Genomic DNA, 12,459 nt, shown 5'->3' with positions numbered 1-12,459 from the left:
TGATGCAGACAGTCTGGCAGTCTTTCTGCTCCTGTTTTCAATTTCTATCCTTTGCCTTAGTGTGGGTTTGGCCAGATGAATTTTTTGGGATCCACGGCCATTGATCTGAACTATCTTTGAGAGCCAACAGCTGTTACTGCCCCAAGGGAAAAATCATTTCCCAACCAATTCCATGGAAATTAACCATACTCTGCATTGCTGTTTTTCAGGGTATTGCTGTGGTATCTATCTTTGGCATGGGCACCCTTTTGCAAACCTGGAGGAGAAGAGCCGGAAGTAGAGGAACAGCATTCAAAGCTTTCTTACTAAGAAGACCCAAAGTGTGAGAAGGAGAGGGATAGCTTCTTTAGCCTAGCAGTCATGCCTTTTGGGCTGAAGTTGCGAAGGACACGGCGCTATAATGTCCGGAGCAAGAACTGTTTCATGACCCGGATTCGATTATTGGACAACAGCGTGATTGAGTGCACCCTGTCTGTGGAGAGCACTGGCCAAGAATGCTTGGAGGCCGTGGCTCAGAGGCTGGAATTACCAGAGGTGAGGGGAACCCAGGAAAAGACCATCTGTTGCTTGCCGCTTGGTGTATTTTTAGCTCAGGCTGTTTGGAATCTGTTTATTAGAATCATGTTATTCTTGGATTTGGTCCGATCTTATCACTGAATGGAACTTTGGCAAATGTATCTTGCTTACACAAACAACAGGACAGTCAATTACCTATAGTTTGGATTGTGATTCAGTGTTATTTCCTGTCAGGACAAAACTCTATAACTAATATGCAAGGGAACATCTTCCTTTTTGCCCATAAGCAAAAGGCTGCTTTACATTTGGAGAGGATAACAATACATCCTGATTCACGCATGACATCAGACCACTTATGTAAGGGGGGGGGGCTGTACGTACGAAATGTGTGTCTGTTTTGCTGGAAGAAGTGCCTTAAAGTCTATTTTTTTCTTCTGTTTCATTAAACAGTCTGCAATAGGTAAGGCTGATTCTAGCAATACAGTCTAGTGCGTGTTTAGAAAGCCAATTGTCACTGAAGTATATTGGAGTTTCAGCATGAATCTCAATTCACTACTTCACAAGTCAGATTTTATTGCCCCAAAGCCTGGAGCACAATAACTGTATTTCCTCAAAATGGGAGAATGGTGCTGTTTACTTCAGCCACAGAACTGGAAATCACCGTTTGAAATTTAGTGACAACCTGCTGAATAACAGTGGTGTGATTTCCCCACCAAGTTTTTAAACAAGGGTGTATGAATGTTACGGTTGGCTTTATTTCAAAAATAATCATAAAGGAGGAGAAAAATCAGACTGAAAATCCTGCTCCTGCTCTCTGGTAATGTCCTTATTGCAGTACAGTACCTTCCACCCATCCCTGCAGCCGTCAGCCATCTACTTTTGTTTTACGCAAGAGGTGGTTCCAGCAGCATTGGTGGGGGGCAGCCTCACCCCTTTAGCTGAGTCACAGTTGCATGCCCCAAAGTGCGCCTTGTCCTTCTGACAAAAGCAGTGAGTTCCACAGGAGTTGTGGAGGTGCCCTTCACTGAAAACAAAACAAAATAAAAATGGCCTGCACCTGCTTTAAAGGATATCCCAATTACCCTGGAAGCTTTCTATTGTGTGCAGATGTTCATATGAGTGAAATTTGGGCCACTCTGAGGAATAGTATAAATTATACCCCAAGGGAGCAAGCAAATTTTTCATTCATTAACTAAAACCAAAGCACAAAGTTTATGTTACTCTTAATGGATTTGTCTCTATGCTAAATGGCCGTTTTTCCCCCTGTGAAGTATATATGTGGAAGTATATTCTATAGAATTTGGATGGATACTAACTCTAGCTCAGCAAAACATGGACCAGCAGTACCACTATTTCCATCATGACTGGCTCTATTTCCGTACATCATAGCTACTCTTTGAATTGTCTATATTTTATTTATTATAAAAAAACATTTTGTAACACCCTGCATCCAACTGATTCCAAAGCGATGAGCAGCAAGGGTAAATAATCAGTTGTTGCTATTGTAAAATACTAAAATACCGTATAATAGTAGCATGAATATGATCGCACTAAATGCTAAGGTGTGTTTTTCAAATGCAAATGCCTAGGAAAATGAAAACAACCAAAATGGCTGCCAGACGAATGACTATATAGGTGCTGGGTGCATCTTTTTAGGGAAGGTAGTGCATTCATCAAGCAGAGCACTAATGCCAAAATAGCTCCCTTCACCTTTGATAGAGAAAAGCTTCTCATACCACAAGACGCTTTGGTATGGGGAGAGAGACACCTTCAAACATTTGGATCTCCAGTTATGTAAAGCTTGTATTTCTACCTTGAGTTAGGACATACACAATCCTTCAAGTATGGTTTTTACATGAATAAGGCTGATTCTATCAGTTAACTCCACAGTGGTTCTGTTCTGCTTTTGACCTCCAGGGGCAGCCCCACAGCCCTGTATTATAGCACTACCAGACAAGTATGAAAGATTGATTTTCATGGCCAGTTACAACTGGTAAACTAGTGAAAACTTAACTTAAAAACTGCTTTGGGCCATTGAGGTTACCTGAGGTTCTAGTGCCCAGGCTGAATCTTCAAGTTACAATCTTGCTATTTGAATGGGTGTGCATTTATTTGAATGGGTGTGCATCTCCACCCATAATAACTGAAACACAAGAATGCTGGACAAAGGATGATCAGCCCCACAGGGCCTCTTTTTCCTCAAAATTCACTTTCATTTTATTAGCCCTAATTCAGCTCATGACTGAACCCAAGCAGAGGTTCATTGTTCAGTCTCACCCTACTCAATGACAAAGAGAAAGAGTGGCATACAGGCTCCAAATTCATCTCACTCCAAAATTGGGATGTTAATATACATACTGAAAAGACAGAATCATGCAAAGGCAGTTGCCGTAGACAAAGCAAATGCCGTCCCCACCCCAAGCTAGCCTTTCAGAACCCAGCGCTGCAGGTGGGAGTGCCACTGTGTTTTATTCCACAGAGTTGGGTCAAGAGGTTTCAATGGTATGAAACTGCTAAGAGTAGAATATTTTGATCTTGCATTTTGACCACAGAGGGGTTGGCTGATGACAAGTTTCCACTAAGTTGCTTTTGGAGCTGTATGCCATAAGCTGCTGTGATTCTAAAGAAGATTCTTCTTTGCTGAACAATAGCCCTGCATGAGGCCCTGTTCTCCTTATAGATGATGCCAAAGTATAAAGAATGAGACTCCTGTTATTTAAATTCCTTTATTTGGAAGATAATGGAAGTGAACACTAATGTTCTTATGGGACAAATAGGACAATGAGGACCTTCTCTTTCTCTCTTTCTCTGTCTCCCACCCTGTAAATTTTTGTAGGCAGCATAGATGGACAGTTGATTGCTGCCTATACTGCTTTTGGAAGGGGTAAGGTTTTGACATCATTTACGATCAAGTCATGGACTACTTGCTAATCCAGGTAGTGGTTGGTCAACATTCCTTGCTATGTATAATTCTGATTTTTCTTTTTTAAAAATGAGCAAGACCAAAGGAAAAATCAGAATGATATATAATAAGCCAGGAGTGATGACTAAAAACACAGTAAAATAGCTGGCATGCAGCTCCTGGAACTCATTTTATCTCTAAGCTCTTGCAGTTGTGATCTGATAATTCAGTTAGCTAGTTAAGATACGGGTTAATGTAGAATGAGCTACATGGCATTCCTGCATTCCATGGAGGTCAAATCCTCTACCACAAACTGTGTAGTCATCACAAAAATGTTTGAAGGTACATAAGGAGCAGCTTTCTTTACAACCACTATTGCTTGCCAGGCACCAAGAATTTATACTCATTCATTCTTTCTTGGAATGCTGGACGAGCTTCAGATAATACATTTTGTTTTTGTTAGTTTGCTTCTGGAATCTCTTCTGATGACTTTTGTATTACTGTACTGTAGTACATTTTTTAAAAAGCTATCAAAACCTGCTGCTGTTTAAAAGCTGTTTTAAATTACTCTATAGTTCTAGTTTTCTTCCAACTGATGTAAGTTTAAACCACATGTCATTTTGGATAATTGGCATCACAGCTGATGCAGGAAACTTGGATTCTGGTTGATACATGTAATAATGTTTATTACTATGCTTGTTTTCACTTTCCCCCACAAATAATTTCAGAACCATATTTTTACTGAGGTCTTTGCCATTTGATGTTGAAAAGGAAATGCAGCTCCAGTACAGTTAAATTAAAAGTGGTCCAGGAATATTTAAAATGTATCAGATTTCATATCTGGTAAAATTAGTTGCTGAGTTCCACCAATTGTTTTATCTTGCATTTTTCTCTATACATCCATCCCAGAAATATTTCTCAAATCTGACATCAGTTATATTGGAGAGCCCTAAACCGAGACCTTTTCAGCCTAGGAACTGAAATTTCCTTTTAATAACTCTCTAAGAGGCCTCAAAGTCCTTTTTTTTTAACATTAAGGCATTGGACTGGCTGCTTTAATTATTTGACCTTTTTAATGTATATTTCATATAGTTTTATCTGATTTGTGATGATGGTCTATTTTAGTCTTGCTGTTATATAGTTTTAATTTTCTTACTTTTTTTTTGAAGTAAGGTGAATTTCCTAGGGACTGTTTGCCCTAAAAAGCAGTAAACAAATATTGGAAACCAGTGAGCAATGATGTTACCAAATTACAAATGGAAATCATACTGTAAAAGAGATACAAAAATAATTTCCTTTTGTTCCTAGATCTCTTGTAGCAACCATATTTTCCTCCTTCCTTAGGACATTAAATATTTCAGCTGCTGATCCTACGTGCAAGTTAAGGCTAAATTGTTGTTCTGGTGATAAATAAAAACCATATTCATTGAGAAAAAACTCAACTTCTAACTCCAAAACTGGAATCCAGCTTTAAATCCTGCTAATGTTGCTGATTAGATTTAAACATGATTGATGTTATTGGTAAGACCCAAAAGCCACATGAAGCCAGAAAGTGGCAACATGGCCCCCGAGGCACCTCCTTCCCCAAGAGCTGGTGGTTTTCCCAAAGAGAATTCTTTTCCCCAGATCAGTAGAGAGAGGCATGCTTGGAAGATTTCAGTAATTTAGGGAGGGAGACGGGGGCTGGAAAATATTGTTAATCTGTTATTGAGCCTGATAACTGGTAGTGGCTGTCCAAGATTACAGCTACAGGTCTTTCCCATTATTTGCTGCCTGAACCTTTTAATTGGCAATGCCAGGGATTGAAAACTGGTCCTTCTGTAGTTTACTGCTGAAGATTGGCATTTAGATGGCTATTTAAGAGCTGAAGTGTTTACTTTAATGTTTATTTAAACATACAAAACTATGGTTTGGGTGTCTTTTAAAAAAATACCTTTAGGGTGCTTGGGTTTTTGAAAGTGTTTTCCCTGCCAGCCTCTCTTTGCCTTATGGCCTTGCATACTGCCCAGCCTTCAGCTGCCAGCGAAAGGTTCCCTATCCCTGAGTGAGGCAGGTGGGTTGAGGGAATGAGAAGGAGACTTTTGCTTAAAGTTTTAGAAACTGGATAAAGGATGTACATGACCATTCTTGGCCCTGATTTAAATGTTGGTAAATGTGATGTTTGGGATGGCTTCTGGATTAGGGGATTTCAGCTGCATCTCTTCCATAATATAATTTTAAAGAGCTTATTTTATAACCCCAAATGTACTGAATCCCTTACGAAGGCCAGATGCCCCATGAAACACCATCATTAGGTTACTCCAGAAAGACCTGTGAATCCATTCCCCAATTTGTATAGTAACAATTGGAAAGCATATTGGGTGGAAAAATGAAACACAGGGCTACAAGCTGCTTCAATATTAATATACTCAGGTGTAAATATAAGGGAGAGGGGGAAAAAAGAGAAAGGGGTTTTTTTGTAAACATAAACATGACTAGAGAATAATTTTTTGTTTGTTTCTAAACTTTTTTTTCCCCTCTAGACACACTATTTTGGCCTTTGGTTTCACAACAAGAGCCAGCAAGTGCGATGGGTGGAACTGGAGAAGCCTTTGAAAAAGCAGCTGGACAAGTTTGCCAGCGAGTCTCTGCTTTTCTTTGGGGTCATGTTTTATGTACCCAGTGTTGCCCTGCTGCAGCACGAAGTCACAAGGTATCTGTAACCAAGTTTCTTCACTTTTCTTTGTAGCCGTGGATATTTTCTTGTTGAAAATATGTCCCTTGGAAGCCATGATTTGCAATTCAGAATTTTGCCTTAGTAATGTATTTCCTCTCTTCTCTGATATGGATTTCCCCTTTTCTTGTTAACTTTTACCCATAGGTTAGCATTTAACAGGACTACCTGTATAGCAGAAGTGAATCAGGTTCCTACCTAATCTGGATTTACAGATTCTCTTCAAACTCAGGTTTGAAAACCGTGGTTTGCAAGAAAGCCAACTCTTTGGGGTCCAGGAGGCAGGCCTTTTCTGCAGTGGCACCTGCCTCTGGAATATTCTGCCCCCGGAGGTGAGACAGGCCCATTCGCTCCTGGACTTCCGGAAGAACCTAAAAACCTGGTTCTGCCGCCTCGCTTGGGGTGGGAGGGGCACCAGTTCATCTTGGGGGTGGCTAGTATCATAGATCTCTCCCCAACGAACAAGATCTGCGCTGCTTGGATTTTATATTTTATACCTATTTATTTTTTACTGATCTATTTATATTGTAATTTATATGTTTTAATTGTGATTTTATTGTAAACTGCTCAGAGTCCCCTTTTCAGGGGAGATGGGCGGTGATAGAAATTTGAAAAATAAATAAATAAATAAATAAATAAATAAACAAACAAACAAACTCTGCATAGGGCATGGCAGTACAGATGATTCTACTGGGTCTGAAGACTCTCCATGTTTCTGTCTGGTAGAAATTGTGATGGTCCGACTTGTTCTTGTGCTATCATATGCCATCCTAAACTGACATACAGGATTGAACTATATGTTATATTTAAGTAATGCTTTTATTTCCTTGGAATTAGTATAAAGAATTTGGGGCATATAATTAAGAAAGTCCAATGTAGAAGCCTGTAGGCCCATGTAGGAGAATGCCTTTGCAGTTATGAATATAAATTAACAGAATAACTAAAAGGTTAAATGAGAAAATCTGCCAGGATTTTGTTTACATCTGCCTATGAATAATAACTCAAACTGCCTTGTTTTTTCTGCCTTTTTAATAGGACACATACACAATTCCTCCCTTCCCTGTCTCTAGAAGTTCCCTAAATGAATAATTTTGCAGACGAATTGTTCCAAGTGTCTTCTACTCTCTTCATGGGGCTCTGTTCTTTTCAGCGGAATCGCCACTGAACACTGAAGTTGCATGGTGGCCCTGAAAAGAGCAACTCCCTCACCACTGAGTTCTAGTAAGGATAGCAGCGTAAGGCATGCAGCAGTGGTGACAAGCCTCACATCCTGTCCCTGGCAAGGAAGCAGCTGCCTGATTCTGTTTTCCCTGCCAGGAAACCTGCCCTTGCACGCTCTTGCTATCATCTCAGGTCTGTGCAGTAGCATGCCAGCCACTCAGCTTTGGAGAGGTATTGCATCATAGGTGCCTGCTCTAGTAAGTAAGTATAGGATAGTAAGAATGCCGTTACTTCTATGTCATTATTGCACTTGCAGCAACTTCTGGTGGAATCCTTTAATTGAAACTGTGTCCTGCGGTGGGAGACTGGACTTGGGGCATTGCTGCCACTTACGATTCTGTACGGGATTCATATATGACTCAGGAGGGGTCAGTAATCTATTCTGGTCCAGGGCACCACTGAATGAACTTGCGCAAAGACTCATGTGCCCTAATACTGCATGCAGGTTCTTCAAAATCTTGTGATGAGATGCTGGCAGTACCTTTTTGAGATCCAGTTGGATATACTGGTGCAGTAAGAACGGTATTGATAACCCCTATTGCAATCCTATACAATTCTAGCATAGGAAGGCTTTGTCTAAAAACATCTTCAGTAGGACCTGGACTGTCATCTTCCATGTGAAACTGCTGGGTGAAGTCACTGGTAGATTTGGCTTGCAGAGTATGCTGATATTATCCAGCCTTATCTTGTGTTTTTATCTGATTCTAGAAAGAGAATAGGTATATTACTGTAGGCTGTGCACATTTCAGTGATTCTGAAGAGGTGCTTTGGACCTAGCACCTCGGCTGTTCGTTAAAAGAACTGGTCTTTTTCAGTCTTCTGTGCGAACCCGGAAAAAAAACTTTTTTTTTTTAAGCTTATGCCTGAAATAATTTTTGAAGCATGCACAGCCTTATCCAATTGCTCACTGACAGCTGTGACAGACTGTGTGGAGCAAAACAAAGTGAAAGGTAGCCCTGACAAGATGAAAATGCTGCTAGTCGATGGGTGAGATGACTTGGCTTTAGTGTGTCACCTCTGTTGGATGAAGTTGCACTCCTCTCGAAATAGCAGATGTCTAGCATGAGATGGCACTGCTGCTGGACTCTTAGGACATGGAGAAATTGTGAGGCGCATCACCGTCCTCCAGTGTTCCAGTCATTCATTCTCAAGTTACCTGGCCCGAGGATCTTCATGTGTTTACAGGGAGCTATCCCTGAAAAGCAGTTGGTGTAAAAAGCAGCACTTTCTGCTTGCTGATATGAGCTAAGCATACTAAACTGAATAGTGTTTTTGGCATTCAAAACCTGTTACTTGCTCCCATGATCAGTTCAAAGTGCAGTTGTTAACTTTTCAGTATAAAAAGCTTTGCACCTAGGTATCCTAAAGACCCCTTTCTTCCCCATATAATGTCCCATGTGCTCTGATAGTTACTTGATTTGGAACCCTGACCTGATAAAGCTAGTCAGGCCGACATAAAGCTGAGATGTCTCTTTGTGCAGTGTCCCATATATGGAAGGCTATGCCCCGAGGCACTTAATTTATTTCCATTGCCTCTGTGTTCCATTGGCACTTAAGCACTTCTTTTTTAAAAAGCATTGGATTCTGCTGTTGCCCATTTTGCAGTTATTGATTATTGCTTTTGATGCTTTATGTTTTGTGGCTTTGATGTTGCTTTTGTAATGGTACCAGGATTTTATCAGAGAGAGGAAATATTGCTATCTGTTGTAGGAGAGGGAAACTTCCAAGTTTGAGAGACAGGAACAGCACCGTTAATAATCACTTTAAAATATTCTAAATCACATTTTTAAAGGACTTTTCCTGAAAAATATGGTGTACTATACAGTTCTGTGAAGAAGTAGCAGCATTTTGGGATTTTCTGAAATTTTGTATATCTTTGCAATAGAGCATCATGTAGGACCTACTAATATATAAAGGCAGGCTGAGTGAACAAATAATACTACAGATTAGTATTTGTTTTCTTTATGTTATAAACAAAGTTATCCAACACATGATGTACCAGTATGAAAAAGAAATTAGTTTTCCTACTTCAGTCCATTCAATTAAAAGGGCAGGTAGGGTCAGTTGTGTGAATATTTCATTAAACAACAAAGATTGATTTGGGCCAGCCCTATCCTATGTAAACCTCACAAACTGTGCCTTCATTTGTCACACAAAAGTTCTCGCTACATAGATTGTAGAGGTATATCATAGCTCACTTAAAAAATTGTAGAGCTTGTAAATAAAATAATCGGTGCCCATCAGTCTGGGAGAAGCTACAGAACTATTTCAAAAGTTCTGGGACTGCACCAATCCAAATTCAGAGACAAAGTTGAAATGGAGATGATTTGGGCCAATAGTGAATCCTCCCAAGAATGACTCTCGTGTCACCGTCAGCCCAAGAATGTAGCCTAAAATCATCCAAGAAGTCACGAAGACCCCGGAACACTATCCAGGAATGGGTTTGCTCATCTTGATATGATTTCACCACAAAAGAGCACTAGGGAAAAATGAAATTATTGGGAAATAGTAGTGCAAAAGGCATTGCTTACTAAGAACACGGATGCTCATCTCAAATCTGCCCTTCTGAAGCTGAAGTGCAATTGCATTGTATGGTGCTCCCAAACATAAAAATACATTTACAAGAAAATGGATAAAGAAGAATAATTTCAGATCACCCAGACTTGCTTTGCCTTGGACTCTGCCTAGGCACCGCTTTAACACCATCGGCTTTGACAAAATCACCATCAGTCAGTTGCGAAAGGCAGCTTTACTTGGAACAGTTTGCATCCTGTGACGATACCTTTAACACCATCAAACAACAAGATCTGCCTATCCCAGGTCCTTGGGAAGGACTTGATAGGTGGACAAAAATGCCAAATCCAGTCTAAACATGTGGCTGACTCTGTGACCAACCATAATAATATCAATGTTTTGAAATGACCAAATTGAAGTCCAGACTTAATTCCTTTAAAAATATTGTTACAGGACCTAAGACAAGGAGTTCTGCTAGAAAATCCCAATTATTTCTGAGCCAAAGCAATTTGTCATGGAGGAATAAGCCAAGATTCTTACACAGCAATGTGAGAGACCGATCACTAATTACAGGAAGCATCAGGTTGCAGTCATTGCAACTAAAGGTGGTACAACTAGTTACTGACTCTAAGGACACTTCTTTTTTCACATTGGCACATCATGTAATGTAACAAAGATAAAAAATTGGTGTTATTTGTTGCCTCAGATTCCCTTTCTATATCTGCAGGGTTTACAGTAAGCTCTGATAACGTTCACTTCATTCTGATAACATTCACAGATATGCAAACATTCAGAAAATCTGAAAGAGGGTGAATATTTTTTCACTGAGCTATAATTGTCAGTCTGGAAGTTGCACAAACTTGTTTGTCTCTTAGTATTTCGAAGTGGCTCTAAATTGCACATTTCACTCATCTGTCTTGTGAATTCCATTTTGTCTGCATTTTCCTTGCCAGCCTCATTGTTCATGTCTCTAATCAGGATTGATTTTCCCAGAATTATCATTTCCTCTCTGAACATTCAAAGCAAAGCAAGATAAAGTGAGGAATTCGTAATGTGCTCCATGTTCTGTCATTATTTACATATCAGCACCCGGTTCTCATCCTGTGATTCTAACTTTCCTGAAAAGTGATGCAGGATGACGATCTGTTTTGCAGTGGTAACAGGGAATATAAATCAAAAAAGAAAAACACACACACACACACACACACACACCCTTTTTCCTGCAAGGAAAAAGGCACTCATGGTTTCCTCAAACATTTCAGCTCACCTTTGCTTTGGTTTTTATACCTCTTACATGCTTTCAAACAGCTGATCATTGTTGTTATAGTTTTTAATGCATTCAAGATTGTGTGGATGAAGGAGATGACCCTTTCCCTTATTTATTTACTGAAGTGTAGCCCATCTGTTCTTCAGGAGCTCAAAGTTGTACACATAGCTCTCTCTCTTCCTAGTTTTCCTCACAACAACAGCTGTGTGAGGTACATTAGGCTGAGAGTGGTTGGCCCCATATCACCCTGTGAATTTCCATGGAACTCCCTGCTTTTTAGTTTGAGATCTTAAGCACTATATTACACTGGGGTCAAGTGGGATGTTCTAGATTTCTTTCGTTCAGCAATATGTCTTGCATGCTATGAAGAGGACCACAGGAGAGAGCGTGTTGACTGTGGAAGTGGTCCCGTGGATATGTCTATCTGATGCTTCCAATAAGCATCTCTTCTGTACACAGTGATAGACTGTGGAGTCTTTGGTGCTCTTTGTTTGCTCCCCGTTGGGCAAGCTACTGTACATAAATAGGGAGCAAACTCCACACTCACTAGCACTTCTAGTGATGATGTTACATAGTTTATTTTATTTTACTTTATTATTAAATTTATACACTGCCCATCTCACTATAAAAGTGACTGTGGGCAGCAAACAACCAAGCTCAGAGAGCACCAAGGACTCCACAGTTCAACCCTGAACTATGTACATTCTCTTCTATTGGATAGCGATAGGCTCTTAAACACACAGGTTCTCTCTCTCTCTCTCTCTCACACACACACACACTCTCTCTCTCTCTCTCACAGACACACAAACACACACACTCAGGGAGAATGATTTGAAGGAGCACCTTTCCAATGAACTGGTTTCACTCTTCTGTAAGGAAAGTCAAGCAGAAGTCTGGCGAATCATCCTCTCAAGGCAACTCTACAGGGAAGGAGATGGAGGGGGATTTGGAAGAGGAGAAACACCATCACTCTTGGACCTGACACATTGACTCTGGTCCAAAAAGGTTGAAATTTTCCCCATCCCTAGCATGTGAAGCTCCCTTCCAACCCTGTGATTCTAACTACTGTTTCTAAAGGAATATCTGATAAAATTAGGTAACCTACTTTTTCAGTCTGCCTTTGTGAAAACAAAAATCAGTGGTGTGAAATTATGATATGTTCCAAGTATTTTTCTTTTCAGACTTTCTCATAAATTTTCTGTTTTTGTTGGAGGAAAAGGAATCCTGCTGTATTTTTCAGAACTGAAAGTAGGGCTCATGTTACATTAAACATGTTAGTAAAAAAGGATCTTCATTGCATTATGAAACATGCCAAGAAAACAGTAG

The 12,459-nt window shown here is 40.0% G+C and overlaps 1 protein-coding gene across 1 annotated transcript in view; it reads left to right on the top strand.

The window, feature by feature from the left end:
• The first annotated feature begins 223 nt into the window (after positions 1-223).
• PTPN14 (protein tyrosine phosphatase non-receptor type 14) overlaps positions 224-12,459 on the top strand; it is a 73,007-nt gene continuing 60,771 nt past the window's right edge. Inside the window, exons 1-2 of the mRNA XM_063303486.1 lie at positions 224-534; positions 5,941-6,110. Of these exons, the coding sequence (XP_063159556.1) occupies positions 361-534; positions 5,941-6,110 (344 nt within the window). The 5' untranslated portion in view covers positions 224-360. The remainder of the gene's footprint in view (positions 535-5,940; positions 6,111-12,459) is intronic.

Source organism: Candoia aspera, chromosome 1 (assembly GCF_035149785.1).
Source record: "Candoia aspera isolate rCanAsp1 chromosome 1, rCanAsp1.hap2, whole genome shotgun sequence".
In the NCBI taxonomy this organism is placed as follows: Eukaryota; Metazoa; Chordata; class Lepidosauria; order Squamata; family Boidae; genus Candoia; species Candoia aspera.
Note: the sequence above shows the minus strand (reverse complement) of the source record. Positions and strands in the feature narration are given on the sequence as shown.